Source organism: Myotis daubentonii, chromosome 10, assembly GCF_963259705.1.
Source record: "Myotis daubentonii chromosome 10, mMyoDau2.1, whole genome shotgun sequence".
Classification (NCBI taxonomy): domain Eukaryota; kingdom Metazoa; phylum Chordata; class Mammalia; order Chiroptera; family Vespertilionidae; genus Myotis; species Myotis daubentonii.
In genome coordinates, this window is record NC_081849.1 from 85,551,125 (window position 1) to 85,569,048 (window position 17,924).

General features: G+C 59.9%; 1 protein-coding gene across 1 annotated transcript in view; it reads left to right on the plus strand.

Moving 5' to 3' along the window:
- PKD1L1 (polycystin 1 like 1, transient receptor potential channel interacting) overlaps positions 1-17,924 on the plus strand; it is a 58,067-nt gene that overhangs the window by 21,378 nt on the left and 18,765 nt on the right. The window contains exons 20-36 of the mRNA XM_059711291.1: positions 533-644; positions 3,129-3,324; positions 4,195-4,251; positions 4,641-4,853; positions 5,382-5,909; positions 7,053-7,163; positions 7,274-7,431; positions 8,055-8,155; positions 8,322-8,511; positions 9,702-9,785; positions 11,013-11,220; positions 13,665-13,771; positions 14,344-14,563; positions 14,995-15,168; positions 16,316-16,435; positions 17,198-17,354; positions 17,551-17,689. Of these exons, the coding sequence (XP_059567274.1) occupies positions 533-644; positions 3,129-3,324; positions 4,195-4,251; positions 4,641-4,853; positions 5,382-5,909; positions 7,053-7,163; positions 7,274-7,431; positions 8,055-8,155; positions 8,322-8,511; positions 9,702-9,785; positions 11,013-11,220; positions 13,665-13,771; positions 14,344-14,563; positions 14,995-15,168; positions 16,316-16,435; positions 17,198-17,354; positions 17,551-17,689 (2,875 nt within the window). The remainder of the gene's footprint in view (positions 1-532; positions 645-3,128; positions 3,325-4,194; positions 4,252-4,640; positions 4,854-5,381; positions 5,910-7,052; positions 7,164-7,273; positions 7,432-8,054; positions 8,156-8,321; positions 8,512-9,701; positions 9,786-11,012; positions 11,221-13,664; positions 13,772-14,343; positions 14,564-14,994; positions 15,169-16,315; positions 16,436-17,197; positions 17,355-17,550; positions 17,690-17,924) is intronic.

Below are 17,924 nucleotides of genomic sequence, written 5' to 3' on the forward strand. Positions count from 1 at the left end.
GGGGTTCTCCACGCCTTCGTCTGGACCTGCCGTAGCCCTGCCCTCCCTCGGCCCTGGTTCCAGCAGTACCAGCCTGGACCTGCACCTCGGGGTCTGCGGACCACTCCCTGACCTTGCCCACTCGGCACTCACCACGTTTTTAACTTGACTGTAGTCCTGAGTAGGCAGGGAGGTTGAGACAGTGGCGGTCCTGGTCACCCTGGCATCTTGCTGCCGCGGGTACACAGTGCAGGCCAGTGACAGGGAGTGAGCGTGTGATCCATGACTCATTTCCTGACCCTCCGCACGACGGCTGCCTGCCCCCACCCCATTTTACGGGCTGCTTCCCTCCCGGCTACGCAGGCACCCCCCTCCCGCCCTGATCCGTGTGGAGTTGTCTCAGCTCTGCCTCCTGGAGGTCCCGTCACCGCCCAGCACACAGATGGGCCAGTGGTGTCGGGACTGATCCTCTGGGCTCTGTCTCTCCCTTGCCATTGCGTTTGAAGAAGTTTCTCTGCCGACACAGGCGCTGATCTCTGCTTGTCCCTTCCAGTCCTGGTGTCCACTGTGATCACCGATGGTGACGGCTCCCAGACGCAGCCCTGTGCCGTGGCGGTGACTGTGCTGCCCCGTCTCCATGGGGACCGCTGCCCCGGCGAGGATGTGTGAGTGAGGCTCTGTGTCCCAGCTGCCTCCGTGGAGTACTTGGTGGCGCCTGCAGCCCAGTTCCCGATGTCTGCGCGGGCTTCCCGCTTGCGCTCTGGGACTGCACTGCTCGTCGTCTTCCTTTGCACAGCTCACTCTTCATTGAGTGTCACTCATATACCATGGGGTTCGCCTGTCTGCAGTGCATACATCCTTGGGTTTCCTACACTTAGAGTTGCCAGACAAGGACATTTCATCGATTCCACAGTCCTTGTTCTCATTGGTCCCATCCCTGCCCCCACCCAGCTTCCTCCCTCCAGCCCCAGCCCTGGATCTCATCCGAGAGCCCACTTCTGTCCCCAGACTTGCTGATTCTGGACCTTTTATGTCAATGGGGTGATGCCCCAGGTGGTCTTCTGTGACTGGCTTCCTGGACTCACTTCCTGTTACGTGTGTGAGATGCATACTTGTTGCCAGACCTCATTCCTCTCTGTGACTGAATGACAGTTTGTCTTGGATGCACCACGGTTTTTCTCCACCATCAGCTGATGGCTGGTGCGAACGGTGCTGTTGTGAGCGTAGATGTGGACGTGTTTTCCTGTCTCAGGCGGATTCCTGGGCGTGGTTGCCGGGTCTCGCAGTCATGCTGTGTTGACCATTGTGAGGTCCTGCCAGACTGTTTTCCCAAGCGGCTGCTGTGTACCTGTGGGTCCCGCATCGTGCCCACCAGCTTGCTCTGTGCCTGGCCCTGGTGACGGACAGTGCTGGCATCTGTCCACGGGCTTTGAACCATCACTGTCTGTCCCGACACCGTGGTCTTCACCGGCTGTCCCTCCATGACTGCGGCTGCGAGTCCCTCATGTTCTGGCGACGTCCCTCGTCAGGGAAGTGACTTGTGCACATTTCTCCCGCCGCGGGTTGGGTTTTCTCTTCCATGTGGTGTCACTGACACACAAAAGTTTTAAGTTTGATGAAGTCCAACCTGTTCTCTTACTGCTGGTGCTTTTGGTGCATTTAAGAAATTACCACCCACCCCAGGCCAGGACGGTCACTCCTGCCCTCTTCTGAGAGCCTCGCGGTCTCACTCACGGAGCTGAGCCTTGGAGCTGGGGCGTGTGGTGCGAGGCAGGCTCCAGGCCTGCGCTTCTGCACGTAGCCAAGCAGTGTCCCTGCACCACAGGCCAGAAAGGTCCCCTCCCCCGAACCGCCTTCGTCCCTTTGTCAGAAGTCAGTGGGCCACAAGCGTTAGTGTCCACTTCTGGGCTGTCAATGCTATTCCATGGACCTTCAAGTCTCTTACGCCAGGACCACACTGTCCAACCGCTGGGTGCGAAGTGACCTTTGAAATGGGGAGCATGAACCCGCAGCTGAGCCTGCGTTTTCAGGGTTGTTGTGGTTACTCAGCCTCCTGGTTAGTAGTTGGTCCGTTTCTGCCAACAAGCCCCGGGGTGTTGAGGGGTTGCCCGGAGCCTGGATGTCACCTTGGGAGCATTGCTGCCTTGGCAACGTGAGCCTTCTAACCGGGAGCAGTTTCCCATGGACTTAGATCTTTGCTTTCCTCAGTCACATCGTACAGTTTTCAGGGTATAAACGTTGAACTTTTTGTTAAATGGATCATAAGTATTTTGTTCTTTTTGATGTTACTACAAATGGACTTGTTTTCATAGTTACTTGGAGTTTTCCGTAGTGTACACTGATACTTGCGTGTGGATCGTGTGTCCTGCAGCCTCCCATGCACTCACTAGCTCTGGTGGGCTTCTAGCATATTCCATGTGGTTTTCTGTGAATGAGATGTGCCACCTGTTATGAGAGAGGGTGTCACTCCCTCTCCGCTGCGCACTCCTGCTGCTTTTTCCGCTGAGCAGATGTGGACGAGGCCGAGATCCTGGTCCTGCCCCAGGCCTGGGCAGGCAGCAGTCCGCCCGCAGCCTCTCTTTGGGTGGCGCTGACGTAGGTTCTCCAGAGATGCCTGTGAGCAGGTGGGAGAAGGCCCTGCACTCGTGGATTTCGGTGATTTTCTCACCCAGGCCGTTGGATTTTGTCAGTGCTCTGCTAGATCCATTGAGATGATCACGAGGGCTTGTCCTTCCGCCTGCTGACCTGGTGCATTTCATAGATTGGTCTCACCCTGAATCACTCCTATGTTCCTGGACTGACCGCACGTGGCCATGTGCATCATCCCATCCACTCTGTGGGTCTGGGTGCTGCTCATCACCTCTGCCTATGGGACCACCAGCCCCTGCAGCCGTCGGGGTCTCCTGTCCAGCTCACACTGACTCCCTTCACCTGCCGTGTGTCTGTGTCACTCTGTGTGGCTCTAGGGCCTGTTCAGCTCTGAAAAGGAGGTTCATAGGATTTGATGTGACTCCTCCCTGTGTCTTTTCTATTTCCTCTGCACAGACCCACCCCAGAGTGTTTCTGTCGTGGATACCACACTTGCGGTGGGTGGGCCAGAGCGTTTTGAACGTGTTGGACGATCATGGTAACTGCTCTGTGTCCTTCAGGTACAATGCTAGCCTGAGGAACCTCTCCACCCTCCAACAGATGGGCAGTGACACGGAAGTCAGGAACTATGTCGCCGTGACCACCGGGGTCCTGAGTCGCTGGGCTAGGGAGGGCGGGAGCCCCTCCTGTGGCCAGTGGTCCCGAATCCAGGACGCGTTCATTTCTTCAATCTGCAGATTAGCTCCCCAGGACCAGGTATGGCCCAGAGTGTCTGTAGGTCTGTCTGTGCAGCAGGGACTGAGACTGGTCAGCTCGCTAGCAAGTGGTCGTGCTGTGAGGTACCATCAGTCATGAGACTGGTGGGCCAGCCTGCACGCTGACGTGGGGCTGTGGCTCAAACTTGTGCACATGTCTCACAGACCAGTGGGCTGGTTACTAGAGACCCACATCAGCCACGTAGGAGAAAATGATGTAAACCCAACCCGATCCCGCCTGGTAACAACAGCACAGCAGTGAGGCTTACGATTCTGTGGCTTCCAGGGCAGCGACCACGTACTGCTGTGGCACTGTCCTCGCCAGCATGGCTGTGCCTCCGTGAGGATAGTCACATCTACGCCATCGATACTATGGCATCACCATGGTGAGGACAGCCACATCTAAGGGCACACTCCATTGTCACCATGGCAACAACAGCCACATCTAAGGGCACACTCCATTGTCACCATGGCAACAACAGCCACATCTAAGGGCACACTCCATTGTCACCATGGCGAGGACAGTCACATCTAAGGGCACACTCCATTGTCACCATGGCAAGGACAGTCACATCTAAGGGCACACTCCATTGTCACCATGGGACTCAGCTCCCCCTGCTGTACTCTGGTCCCTGAGCCCTCGGGTCCCCTCCTGATGGGGTGGGGGGTAGCCAGTGGGCGCAGGGCAGGGGGGCCACATAGGCTGGAAAACGTGGGCCCAGGGTGACGGTCTCTCCCATGTCAGCCTCCCTTTGTCTGAGCCCAAACGTGGGGTCTGCTCCATCTCCACGCAGCGAGCTGAGCCGTGCGGCCATGACTGACGGCTGACTCCCTGCCTTGTCATCTTGTCCTTTCCGTTTCTCCTGGTCAGGAGGAAGCGACCGACTCTGTCCTCCTGCTGAGGGACCTGCTGCGCTTCCCCAACAAGGTGAGTCCCTTGGTCCAGGGGTGTCCCTGCTGCTTCCCTCACAGGGACCTCGGGCAGCTCTGAGTCCTGTAAGGGCCCCGTGAGCACCTGCAGGCGGGTTCGGTTCAGGCAGGTCACCGTTTCGATGTGGGTCACCTCCGCGAGCAGCGAACAACCCAGCCACGTTCCCTGGGACGCACTTAGCTTGCCGAGGCCTCTATTCTCCTCTGGTCACTTTACGGGTCTGGGGACAGACTCTGGGGAGTTAATGTCACTTGTGAAGTTGGTGCCGATCCGGATCCGGACCTGGCCCGTCCTCCCCGCCTGGTGTGTGGTGTCCCTCCCGGAGGGCAGGCCAGATGGCGTGGGCGCTGTTGAGGGGGCCTCTACCCCTGCCTGTTTCCACGCAGATGAGCCTCGCAAGCGCTCTTCTCATCCTCGACTGCGCGCACACGCTGCTGGCCCCCGGCCGGCCCCCCGCAGGCTGCGCGGTGGAGGCGGGCCAGGTGCGGGAGCTCATCCTTCTCGTGTCCGGGGTCCTGGAGGCCAGCGACCACGGTCACTCAAGGAGCTCTGGCCGCCTGCTGGAGGAAGGTGCTCAGGTCATCGCAGACGTGCTGCTGGTACGGTCCTCCTCCTCCTCGGACAAGAGCTGGCTTAGTAATTGCTCTCAAAACCCACAATGAACTGGGGTCCTGGGGTCTGATGGCTACGATGCTGGGGACCTTGGTCTTAGGGAATGTTCACGGTGAGCTGTGTTTCGTGGGTAGTGCAGTGTGCAGTGGATGTCACCCCTGCCCGTCCCCTGGGTCCAGTGGGTTTCCATGAGGGACATGGGGGGGGCTGTCCCCTGAGGGGTGCAGGGCGTAAGGCGGGTGGGTGGTGGTGTTATGTAGAAGCAGCCCCAACAGACCTGGCCGCCAGCGGTCATTTATGTGCTCCTGCTGCAGTGACCAGAGGACAGTGTGTCAGGATTGGTTGGGTTCCTTCCAGAAGCTTCCATGTCTCCTCGGTCCCCATTTATCCTCCCCGCTGCCCAGACCTGCTGGTCAGGTAGCTGATACTTGGTGTGATGCTGGGGAAAGGAGAGAGTGAACGGGTGTTTGATGTGAGCCCAGTGACTGCAGCCGAGCAGCAGTCTGCACATTTAGACGGCACCTCCTGCGCTGCCTGCTCTGCGCCCACGGCGCTGTGCTCGTGGCCCTGGCAGCCCCGCATGTAGTAGTCAAGGTCTTGGCTCCCTGGGGCTGAGGAGCCCACGGAGCCAGCTGTGGGCACAAGTGGGTGGAGCGTCTCAGGAAGACGCACCGACACAAAAGCAGCTCGCATCCCGGGCACAGGGCTGCCCCGTCCTGGGGTCCAGTCCTGGCTCAGGCCTTTCCAGGGGTTTCCGCCTCTTGGGTCTGATCCGGAAGGTGGTCCCGCCCGTCAGTATCGGACCTGTGCTGTTCCAGAGCTGCCTGTCCTCACGCAGCGAGCACCGGGTCCACGTGAGCGCCGGGCAGACGGAGGTCCAGGCGCAGCTTCATCGCCACCCTCAGAGCTCCGTGCAGAGCCTGGGCCCCGTCCAGGTGCGCCTCCCTGCAGACTTGGCCAGGTGGGAGCCCAGCCCGTGCTACGCGAGCCAGCTCCTGCTCTTCAGGAGGAGCCCCTTTCTGCAGGGACGCGCTCCCGGCCAGGTGAGCACTTCCTGTGCCGCCGCTTGGACCCACCATCGAAGTCGGAAGCGGAGTGGGCTGGGCGTGCATCACGGCGAGGCTGGCCACGGGTCCCCGGAGGCTGAGCCACGAGGGGACCAGAGCCAAGGGCGTGTGGCAGTGGGGGCGCGGGGAGGAGGTGCCAGCGTTTCTGGGCTATGAACACGGGCTTCACATCTGCTTGTGTCCAGGACAAGGGGGTTGGGGCCGGGCCCCAGCGCCATGCTCCTGTTTCTGTGCGCAGACTCTCGCTTGAGGGCCTGGCTCCCTGGGCCCCCGATAATGTCTGATGGATGAGTGTACACAAATGAATGACAAACTCATCATGTGGTTCAAAAATGCTCATTTTCAACAGCAGTCACACACCCCCTTTTAGGGAAATAGACATGAAAATAATCCCAACTAACAAGCAATAAAGAAATAGAGATTAAAGTGAGTTTTTCCAACCGAAAAAGTGCAGTTGTGTAGAGACATACCCGGTGGAGGTGGAGGTGGAGCGAGCAGGTGTCTGCCCATCTGGAGGCACTTCGTCCAGGCGCCCAGGGCTCTAGAAACATTGGACCCGTTGTTTCCTCCCCCCACCTCCCAGGAAACAGGAGAGATTTCCTCAAAGCAACAAGCTTTATGTGTTTATTCAGAACGACCGTAGTTCTGATAACCTGGCTGCTCCGCAGACAGCTCGCCCACTGGTTATGTGAATGCATCACTCAGGGGAATCCATAGGTAGCTAATCAAGCTATGTCAACAAGGGAATTTGGAAGATTTCACGCAAAAACAAAAGTAGAACATTTGCTGCCCGCCCAGTGTGTCCCCACCCAGGAGCACCCAGACGCCCCAGGCAGGCGTCCTCGGGTAAGGCTCACAGCAGGGCTCAGAGTGCTGGGGGCCGTCTGCGCCTCTGCTCATTGTCACTCGGCAGCTGTGGCTTTCATATGAGCTTTTAGAATAAGAAATAAAATACTTTAACAAGCTTTAAGAATGATTAACTTAATAAGAGCAGTGCACATGAAGCCATCCCCCACCCCGTCCTGCCGTGACGCCCCCTGGCCGGTGACCCCTCTGTTCCCTGATGATGTAGCCGCCACCTGTCTGGCGTCACCACTGCAAGGCGCTCTGTGTCCCCAGGTTGGTGCTCTGCTGGCCCTGTCCCTGCACCGCTGCTCCAGCCGAAGGCCCCTGCACAGGCCACGGCTGAGGACGCCCGTGACCGCGGAGTTCGGGGAGGAAGATGGCCCGGTGAGGACAGCCCTGCCCGGTCCCCTCAGCTGCATTTAGGCTGCCCTGGTGACATGCGACGTCTTCACTTTTCCGAAAGCCGATTCTGCTTGTTGTCCACATGCTAACAGGGTGACAGGAGAAATGAAACGACGTTTGTGCTGCTTCGGGATAGAGTGAACGTCCACCACTTCGCTGGGCTGTCTGCAGCCAGCCCGGAGGCCCTGCAGATCCGAGTGGAGTTCTCCCAGCCGGCCGCCAGGGCGTTCCCCGTCATGTTGCTGGTGAGGTGCGTGGCTGACGCTGTGGGTAGTGGGGTCAGGGCAGGAGACGTGCCTGTGAGAACTCCTGTGAGTGAGGTTGTACTCTGCAGTGGTGTGCGGCGGGTTGTGGAAGAGATGGAGTGACGGCCGCTCAGGGAGGAGGTGTCGCTGCCTCAGACGGACCCAGCCTGCCATTTGCAGGAGAGACTGGACCATGGAGAGAGCGCAGGTGTCCGTCCCGGACTCTCAGTGCACATCTGGGCAGGACTCTCAATCTTTCATTTAAAAAAATATATTTTTATAGATTGCAGAGAGGAAGGAAGTGGGAGAGAGAGATAGAAACATCATGGATGGGCTGCCTCCTGCACGCCCCGCACTGGGATCGAGCCTGAAACCCAGGCATGTGCCCTGACAGGAATCGAACTGTGACCTTCGGTTTGTAGGTCGATGCTCAACCACTGAGCCACACCGGCCATGCTGGTGTTTTTTCTAAGGAAGCGACGAGTGAGTGCCACACAGTTCTCGTGACAATATGGTGCGTGGGCCCAGCCTGCCTCGCTGGTGAAAAGGTGTCTGCACAAAAGCAGGTGGCAAAGCCCGGAGAGGAAAGACCGAGACCAGACTGTGCTCACGGCTCTGCTTGTCCCAGGTTCTCCGAGAAGCCGACTCCTGCCAACTTCCTGCTGAGGCAGCTGCACCTGTGGGAGGGGCTCACGGCGCACGTCTCCGTGCCGGCGGCTGTGCTGGAAGGTCGGTGGACTGGACGCCGTGGCCCTCCGTCGGTCCCGTGAGGAAGCCCCTGCTGTGGCGTGGGTTGCGGAGCTGCTGTCCGTCCGCCGCTCGTCCGCTGCAGGAACAGGCGGCGCCTTTTCCCAAACCTCAGGTTGTGATTCTTAATTTACATTTTCTCTTTCAGGCCACACCCAGGGGTACCTGTCCCTGTTGGATGCGGACTACGACAGGGAATCTCCCAACAGGTACTTGGCCGAGACCGTGAGCTACGTGGTGCGTTTCCAGGGGGTCCACTGCCTGCTCTGGGACCCGCGGCGGGAGCCTGAGAGTCTCCCCCCACAGCCGGCAGCTCCCCCGGGGAAGGTGAACTGCAGGTGAGGCGATGCTGCGGCCGTCAGGTTTGCAGGGACGGCTTCCTCCCACGTCTGGCCCGTCTGCGGCAGCCCCAGGGGAGTTCACGTGCCTCCCCCCGGGATGTGGGTGGTGCTCAGCGAACATTTGGTGGTCGAAGGAGCCGGTGGGTGGATGAGACCCGTGTGGGTCGCTGTGTCCTGCTCATGCTGATGACCCCCCCTCGGGTGGGGCTTCTGCTCTCCCCGCCCCACCCTGGGACCCCACGCCTGCCCCTCTGCGTAGTCGTGAGGGTGACCTTTACCATGGGACACGCGTCGCTACACCGACTGCAGCCGCCCAGGAATTTCCGGGAGCATCGGGGGTGGCCCTCGGTCAGGAACTCTTTATCCAGAGGCAGAGCTGGCTGTTCTGTCAGCGGCCGTGGCTGTTCGTCACAGTAGAAACACCTCGTAGGCACGTGTAGAAATTGTCGTCATCTTAAGAAAGGTTGAATCACAAAGCCATCTCCTAGCTGCCTGGGAGGAGGCAGTGTGTCCACACCACCGTGTGCGGTGCCGGCCGCCATCCGTGGCTCCTCTGTCTGCTCCGGTGCACGCAGCGCCGATGCTGGGAGCCTGCTCCGGCTGGCCGTCAGGCTCAGTGTTCCCTGGGACAGTCATGTGTTCGTTTCTGCATTAAAGCAATTGTCCGCTCTCTGCTGCATGGTTCTCTGCTGGCACCTGGGAGCCAGGGCACAGAATCAGCACCGAAGGGCCCTACCCATGGGGCAGTGAGGGGGACAGGTTTGCTGTGGGAGAGTCCGTCTTCACAGTGACCCGTGACGGGCACCGGCTGCGCCCGGACCGCGGACACAGCGCACAGTCTGTCCCTGGGCTGAGGCTGGACTGGAGGCGGGGGGGGGGGGGGGGGCGGGGGCGGCGTTGTCATGGAGATGTCAGCACTCTGGTCCCCTGGCCTCACAAAGATGTCTGCGATGCGCCCCAGGTCCACGCCGAGGACAGCAGTGTCGCGGCCTTGGAAGCCGCGCACAGACGCAGAGGCCAAGCCCCACGTCTAACTCACTAGCTGACCCTTCTCGCTGGGTCTGAGTCGTAACCCGTAACGGGAGCCACTGGAGCTTGCACCTTCCCCCCCCTTTCCCTTCTACCCCCCTCCCCCGCCACGGTGGGCGCCCGTGAACACTCGCGCACTAACCGCCTCTCCCTCCCAGCTACAACCTCCTCGCCGCCTACTCCATCGCAAGGAGAAGCCTGAACGCCAGCTTTGAATCCAGGGACATTGCCCAGTTCCGGGGGTGAGTCCTGCCTTCCAGACCAGGCCCTTTTTATCTGCCCGGCCACTGGCTGCCCAGGGGTCAGTCAGCAGAGCGTGGACCCTGCTACTTAGGATCCTTTTGCTCTTCAGAACCTGCCTGTTAATAGGTGATTGTTACTCACTATTGCCTAGTTGCCCCTATCCGTCTGTCAGCTCACACTTGCTGGCAGGGGAGGGACGGACACACGGAAGTCAGTGTCAATCTGGGCAGTTGTGACTGACCAGTGGGCGAGCGTCCATAGTGGCGACACAGCCGGACCCGCGGCTGCTGCTCTCTTGCTGTCCTGGCCCCCTTGCTCCTCAGCAGGGCCCGCTTCAGGGGCGAATCTGCAACGCCCCCGCCATCGCACTGCGTAGACAGCTCCGTATATTCAGGCTGAAATGTGGGCCAGCAGAACGTGAGCTGGGGCGGCAGGAGCTCGCTGCCTCGTCCATCTGTCTGTCCATCCCCCACAAGGGGCACCAGGCTGCCAAGGCCGTACAGGGTCAGCGCCTCATTCGTGGGGCCAGAGTCTGCATTCCCTGGTGCTGGGTGTCATTCTCCTCCTCACATGGATGCCTTAGGGACGCCGCCTGGTCACTCAATAGGCGAGAGTGGGTTCCTGGGTAGCGGTGAGTGGGTCCCATAGTTAATAATAAGCTAATGACTAATGCTGCCGATGCTGGTGGTGTGAGGTCGCCAGGAGTCAGGGACTAGGACACAGGGAACAGCAAGTACCTCCGTGCTTTCAGACACCACTGGGCTGGGGAATCCCTTTCTGTGTGTGTGTGCACGTGTGTTAGACCTGTGTGTCTTCACACGTGTTAGCCAGTGTGCACATGTGAACATGTGTGCAGTGTGTATGTGCATGTTAATTAGCTGGTGTGCGTGTGTATGCAGATGTGTGTTAGCCAGTGTATGAGTGTGCCTGTGTAAGCCCTGTGTGTGTGCACGTTAGCCCTGTGTGTGCATGTGAATTAGCCAGTGTGTGCACGTGTATTAGCCAGTATGCATGTGCGAGCATGTGTTGGCCCTATGTGCGTGTGAGTTGGCTAGTGTGCACGTGTGTGTTAGCCAGTGCATGAGTGTGCATGTGTTAGCCTTGTGTGTGCATGCACATGCGTTAGCCCTGTGTGTGTGCACATATATTAGCCCTGTGTGGTGAACATCGGCTGGTCTCTGATTACATGTTTATTTTCCCTGTCTATTCTGCTCCTTTATTTACAGACGCCCGGAAAACCTGCTCCCCAGTATTTTTATTGTGGCCATTACAATTCTTTATGCCCTTTTGGTCACTAAAAGCAAACGTATGGATCGTCGTGAGAAAAAGAAAACGGGTTACATTTTCCTGCAAGACAGTGCCCCGCCCAGTCACCAGCTGTACGCGGTTGTCGTGGACACGGGCTTCCGGGCTCCGGCCCGCTTCACTGCAAAGGTGCCTGGGCATCCGGGAGACACGTGTGGGTGTGGACGGTGTGTGCGCAGATGTGGGTGCATGGCTTGGCGATGTGGCCATCTGCCTGTCCATCCTGTCCTGGAAACTCCAGGGAGGACAACAGGACAAGAACAAAACAAGAATCTAAGGTTTGGAAGGAGAGAACATTAGTTCCTGGCAGGCGATCTGATGTCTGCATAGAAAATGTAAGAGGGTCTTCAGCCAAATAATGAGAATCAATACGAAAGTTTAACAAAATCGCTGGATTCCATGATTCCATAAATGTAAGAGTAAGGCGAGCCCCCTCCAGGGTCCTGGCGGAACGGGAAGCACACTCGGAGCCAGGCAGCAGGCCGCGTCTCTCCTGTAGGAGGCATCTGGTCCGGGAGCCGCGCCTGGCCTGCCCTCACTCCTGACTGGAGCGCAGGCACACAGTCTGCGCGATTGGCTGATTCAAAGGGAGGGGTTGGCCTTTGCCATTTCAAGATGGCGACCCCCAGGGAGCCGCAAGCCCTGCAGCCAACATGGTGACTGCCAAGTCACGCAGCCAGCATGGCAGCTGCCTAAACTGTTCTCTGACAGAAAAGATGACTTGTTTATTCTCACAGTAAAAACCCTCAAAGGCATCTTCATGCAACAACAAGGACCACATAGGACACATAACTGAGACCACATGTTCCCCATCATGACCACACCGGGCATCCACAAAGACCATCATGAGAAAACTGGCACAATATGCATAAAATATCCTATATAATAAAAGACTAATATGCAAATTGACCAAATGGCGAATGACCAGTCGCTATGATGTGCACTGACCACCAGGGGGCAGATGCTCAAAGCAGGAGCTGCCCCCTGGTGGTCAGTGCACTCCCACAGTGGGAGTGCTGCTCAGCCAGAGGCCAGCTCACGGCTGCGAGTGCAGCGGTGGTGGTGGGAGCCTCTCCCGCCTCCACGGCAGCTCTAGGGAGCAGTGAGCTGGGCAGTAAGGAGTGAGGGGTCTCGGACTGCAAGAGTGTGCAGGCCGGGCTGAGAGACCCCCCCCTCCAGTGCATGAATTTTGTGCACCAGGCTTCTAGTCTATATAATAAGAGCCTAAGAGACTGTTAAGGCAGAACGACCAGAATGACCGGTCGCTATGATGCACACTGACCACCAGGGGGCAGACGCTCAGCCAGAAGCCAGGATCACAGCTGGTGAGCGCAGCAGTGGTGGTGGGAGCCTCTCTTGCCTCCGTGGCAGCGCTAAGGAGCAGTGAGCAGGCGGGCGGTAAGGAGTGAGGGCTCCCAGGCTGCGAGAGGGCTCAGGCCGGGCTGAGGGGATCTCCCCCCCACAAGTGCACGAATATTGTGCACTGGCCTCTAGTATAAATATACAGTAATATTCATTCATGGACGGGAAAACCAGTTTTCCTTGTCATTTCTCCCACATTAACCTTTAACATTAATAGTAATAACACCAGCTAACAGGAATTAGGACTTTACTATGATGGGTTTTTTTTTTACTCCCCCCAAATCTCAAAACACTTTGGAAAGAGTTCTATTAATAGACCCATTTTACAGGTGTAAACCAGGCACAAAGAGGTTAAAGTCAATGAAGTCCAACCAAAACTTCAGGAAGGGTTATGTGGAGCTTGAAAAACAGATTCTAACATTTACCTGGAAGAAAACACAAGAAATCAGAGACTTAGAGGGTGGTGTCACCAGCAGAGGGGGCAGGCAGACTCCGAGGGGCACCAGGCAGCTGGAGTGGGACGGGCTAGGAGAGTGTCGCATGTCGGGAGACGGACAGACAGGGCATGGGACAGACTGCAGACGAGGCGTGTCGGGGCCGTGCAGCCCAGAGCAGAGCAGGAGTCATGCAGTGAGGTGGTCAGGGACGGTGGCTTCCGTGTGGAAAAGCAACGGGAAACCTTCATGTCACGCGATGCCCAGAACGTGCTCCTGAAGGCTAGAGACTTAAAGGTGGAAACACTTAGAAGTCACTCCAAGGCAGTACACCTGGCGACGGGCAAGGATGTAAAAGAGCAGAAATAAGTAAGGGCTTTTCCTCAGTGAAGGTGGGTAGATGGCACTGCATCAGAATTGTACGTTTCTTACCACAAAAGCCGCCCAGCAAGGAGCAGCGAGCCCAGCTGCCGAGGACATGCACCCTGTGTCTATGGGGCCCCTCACCCACCCGGTGCCCTGAGTGCAGGGAGGAGGGCGGGCCACACGTGAGCTAGCCGTGTGCCCAGTGACCCGAGGGGGCATCTGGCCTTTCCTCCCCCCTCCCCCCCGTCAGGGACTGTCCCGGGACAGGTCGTGGGGTCTACATGGGGCGCTGGCTTCCTGGATAGGGGTGTGGGGGGAGGGCTGGGAAGAGGGTGCAGGGGGGCCCTGCCCAGCACTGGTTAGGGTCACGGGTTCAGTAATTGAACTCTGACCCCGTGTCTGTGTTTGGAGGTCTACATCGTTTTATGTGGTGAAGATGGACTTTCAGAGCCCAGAGAGCTCTGCTGCCCAGAGAAGCCGCTGTTTGAACGGAACTCCAGACACACCTTCGTCCTCAGGTATGGGACTCGCCCGCAGAGCCCGGGCAGCAGCCGTGAGGCCTGGTGTGGCCGTCAGGCCGGCTCTCCAGCGGGACCGGTGCTCCATGGGGACAGGCTCAGTGTGTTCACAGCGTATCTGAGGTTGACTGATAGCACGCCCATGAGAGGGACGAACGGAAGGAAAGAGGCTGATTGGCTTACATGCTGGTACCTGCATAACCATGCGTTTTCTGTCATTAAACCCGCGTGAAGGAGTTAGTTTCACCCCAAACGAGGGTGACGAGGGCAGGAGGCATGCAGAGCCGGGTGGGTAAAGGGTTAACCAGGAGGACAGCCTGGGGCGGGCAGGAGGTGGGAGCTGCTCTTCCCTGGACGTTCACGTTCACAGGCTATGCCCCCGCTGACATAGGTCAGCTGTGGCGCTCCATGTGGACAGACCCGTGAGGTTAGAGAGACTGGATTTGGGGGAGCTCCGCGGGGTCCCCGCCCCATGCGGCCTGTTCCCGGGGGGCCTCCTGGGTCACTGCTTATAGACGGGTCCTTCCCGCCCGAGGGTGAGCAGCTGACGCCATGCCATGCTGTGCCCGCAGCACTCCGGCTGCGCTGGGCCCGCTCCGGAAGGTCCGCCTGTGGCACGACAGCAGCGGGGCCTGTCCCGCCTGGTACGTCAGCCACGTGATGGTGAAGGAGCTGCGCCAGGGACGGGGGCGCTGGTTCTTCCCCGCCGAGTGCTGGCTGGCCGCGGGCAGGCGGGACGGCCGCGTGGAGCGGGAGCTGGCCTGTCTGCGCGGGGGCCTCGGCTTCCGGAAGGTAGGTGCCATCGCGTCCCCAGGTGGCCCCCGGCCACAGGCGGACACAGTGCGGGAGGTGTGGAGAGCTGGCCTTTCTCCGTGCTTTTAGCTGCGCTGGGAGGGGCCGAGTGTGAGGGGTTCAGAGTCTGCGGGGACCGGCGAGGAGAGACGCGACCTGTGTGCGCGGTGAGGTCTGTGAATGGAGGCTCTAGAGACGGGCGTGAAGACCACTTGAGGGAGACACAGGCGAGGCGGGGGACAGGCGGGGGCTCAGGCCCAGTGGAGGGGGCCGGCACGCCCAGTGTGCCGAGAGCATAGGGTAGGTCCCGGGGGCTGAGGGGCTGCGCACAGGCTGGGGCCACAGCAGTTGAGCCGCTGCCGTCAGATCGCCGCTGCGTCCGTGCTGTTGGTGCAGCGCCTGGGGCAGCGAGGTCTTGTGTTTCGTTCCAGCTCCTGTTCTCCAGGTTCACGGAGCAGCTGGAGGACCTCCACGTGTGGGCCTCGGTGCACAGCCGGCCGGCAGGCCGGGGCCTCCTGCACACGCCGCGCCTCAGCGTGGCCTTCGCCCTGCTGTGCGCCTACGCCTGCCTGGCGGCCCTGGTCACCACCGCAGGACACGGGCAGGTGGGACACTTTCCTTAAGCGGCCCCGAGTCCCAGACCTGCAGGGTGACACCTTCCTGACTCATGTTAGCGAGGTTCGTGGTTCTCGGAGGGGTTCGCAACAGGGAAGGGACCCCGTGCTCAAGGCCAGGGGTGATGTGGGCCTGGCGGGACCCAGGGGTGTCTGTGGGCGGCCGCTGTGTCTCCGCTGACTAGCCGTGAGGGAGCCCCGTGCCACCCTCAGCTGGTGCTCAGGGGGCAGCAGCCTGGAGGGTCCTGTGAGAACCCCCTGACTTGTTGTAGGTTGGCAAGTAGTTCAAGTTCCCTCTGACGGAAAAGCAGGAATTCCGATGGCCACACCCGGCTGTGCAACGCCGGTTTGCAGTGTCAGCTCTGGTCCGCGTCCCCACGAGACGGAGGCGAACTCTATGTCAGGGAAGGCGGTTAGAGCAGTGACCCTGCTGCTCCTGAGGCCGTCACAGCCCGCTGTGCAGGGACAGCAGTCACATCTGCTTCTATGACAACCTCGTGGCCATTCCCAGCCCGCGTGGCTGGGAAGGTGGTGCAGGGCTCTCAAGGGGCGGGGCGGCGGGGGGGGGGGCGGTGGTGCGTCCACAGAGGGCACCAGGGCTCAGGAGTCACTGTCACAGCTGCGAGTCAGCAGGTTCTTTGAAAAGAGCGAGTGTGGGATGTGTGAGCAGGTGGTAGGGGTCTCACTGAGCAGCATGAGGGGACAGCTGTGTCCACCCACCGGTGACACTGGCCACGGCCCGGAACCTGAGGTTGGCTCCTCCTCCAAGGCAGACAGTTGTCTGATCTTCCCTCTGCTTTTATGTTGGGGACGCGTTGGGGATTGACGGCTTCTTGTCAGATTCTGGCGAGGATTCAGCCAGCTTTGCTCGTGGTGCCTGGCGCCGAGGGAGCGCTCAGCAAACGTTTGTTCCATCCAGAGGGGTTGTGCGGGAGAAAAGCAGCGTTTCCGGTGATTTCTTTTTTCACTCCCGCGTGGGAGTCCGAGGTTCAGGGAGAGAGAACTCCGTGAAGTACGACACACGCACTCACATGGACTGCCCATGTGATTACCCACGATGCACATGCTCACATGGACTGCATCATGACGACAAATGACCGCACTGACTTGGGGCGACGTTTCTCTGTCGTCCCTGCAGCTCCCGCCAAGTGTCGGCCCGGCCGGCGTCCCCCTCGGGTCCTTCTGGACGGGCTTCCTGTGCACCCTCCTGGCTTCTCCGGGGGCACAGCTCTTGTCACTGCTCTTCAGGCTCAGCCAGGTGCCCGGTCCCGTCTGCGCGGCCCTGTCCTGGGCAGGCCCTGGGGCGCCGTCCTGAATGTGTCCTCACCCTGCAGGAGGCCCGCAGCCCCACTGAGCGCAGCCCCGCCTGCCCTGGGAGCCACAGACGGCCAGGCTCAGGGTGGGAAGGGCGTGAGGAGCCATGAGCACATATGGGTCCTGTGGGGGACAGAGGCTCCAGGCCCAGTGCAGGGCGAGGGTGAGGGCGGGGTGGGCAGGTCCGTGGAAGAGATGCTGGGCAGCGGAGGGAGTGAGGGGACGCGAGGCACTGCCTGTGCTGGGTGCCGCCATCCCAGGCCTCAGACTCTGTAGCTTCAGTGGACTCTTGTCCGTGGCAGCGTGTCGGGTGTGGCTCCTGTGCTCTCTGGACTCAGGTCCTTGCTCAGAGCCCGCCCCTGAGCCTGGCACTCATCCCCAGGCCTGTGTTCTGGCTGCTCTTGCCTCCACTGCCCTGGCCCCGCACCAGGCTGGCTCCCTCTCCTTCTGCCCGAACCCCACCCCTGCCCCAGGTCACACGGCCACCCAGGGGCAGGTGCACACTCGCTCTCGGCTTCAAGGGGCCTGTTAGTAGTTAGTGTCCTGTCATGGCCTAGGGCTGCCCTGCGCCTCCCCCAGAATCCATCCCAGCCTGAGGCATGACGAGGTCGGCCAGGCCACGCCCTCCCGAGAGGCTCACAGGGAGTTGCTGTGGAGGGCACCACGTTCCCGGGGCACAACCTCACCCTCACCTGGTCTTTTCTAGCGAAGCGCACCGGCCGTTCTCTGTGGGGGAGCCCAGGCCCAGAGCGCAGCCAGCGGCGATGGGGCCACCCAGCCGCCCCCTGAGCTGGAGGCCTGCGGGGCTGAGCTTGGCCAGTGGGCTCTGGGGGAGAAGAGAGACTGCATTCCCGGTTTACAAGGTGACGTGGGTGGTGGGTGTGCCACGCCTGGCCCCTTCCTGCCCGTCCTGCATTGGCCGTTGGGAGAGTTGTGGTGTGGCACGGGAGCTGGGCACCCTGTGAGCCAGTCAGGTGACACAAAATCAGTGACCACACTGGGTGTGGTTGGACACGACGAGGGCTGCTCACAGACTGGCCTCTGTCTTCTCTTCCTTAGCCCCCAACCGTGCGTTCGAAGGACACGTCACAACCCCGTGGCCAAGGGCGCCGCGGCCGTGGTTGCGCTCTGCAGCGTGGGCCATTTGCGGGATGGTCTCTGTGGCCTGTGGCGTGGGGACGGTGTTTCTAGGATACAGGTGAGCTGTGAAACATTCTCAGGTCTTTGGACGGCAAGTCCACTGTCTATAAGGAAACCCCTGGGTTTGGGGAACTTGTAAGGTGGGGCCCAGAAGTGGCTCTGGCTGTCTCAGTCCTCACGGCTCCCCCATCGCCCGGGGCGAAGAGCCCCTGTGCAAACCCCACGGGAGTTTGCTGCTCCCATGATAGGAGAGGTCGCAGGACCCTCCCCAAGGTGGGAGGGAACTGGCTGCT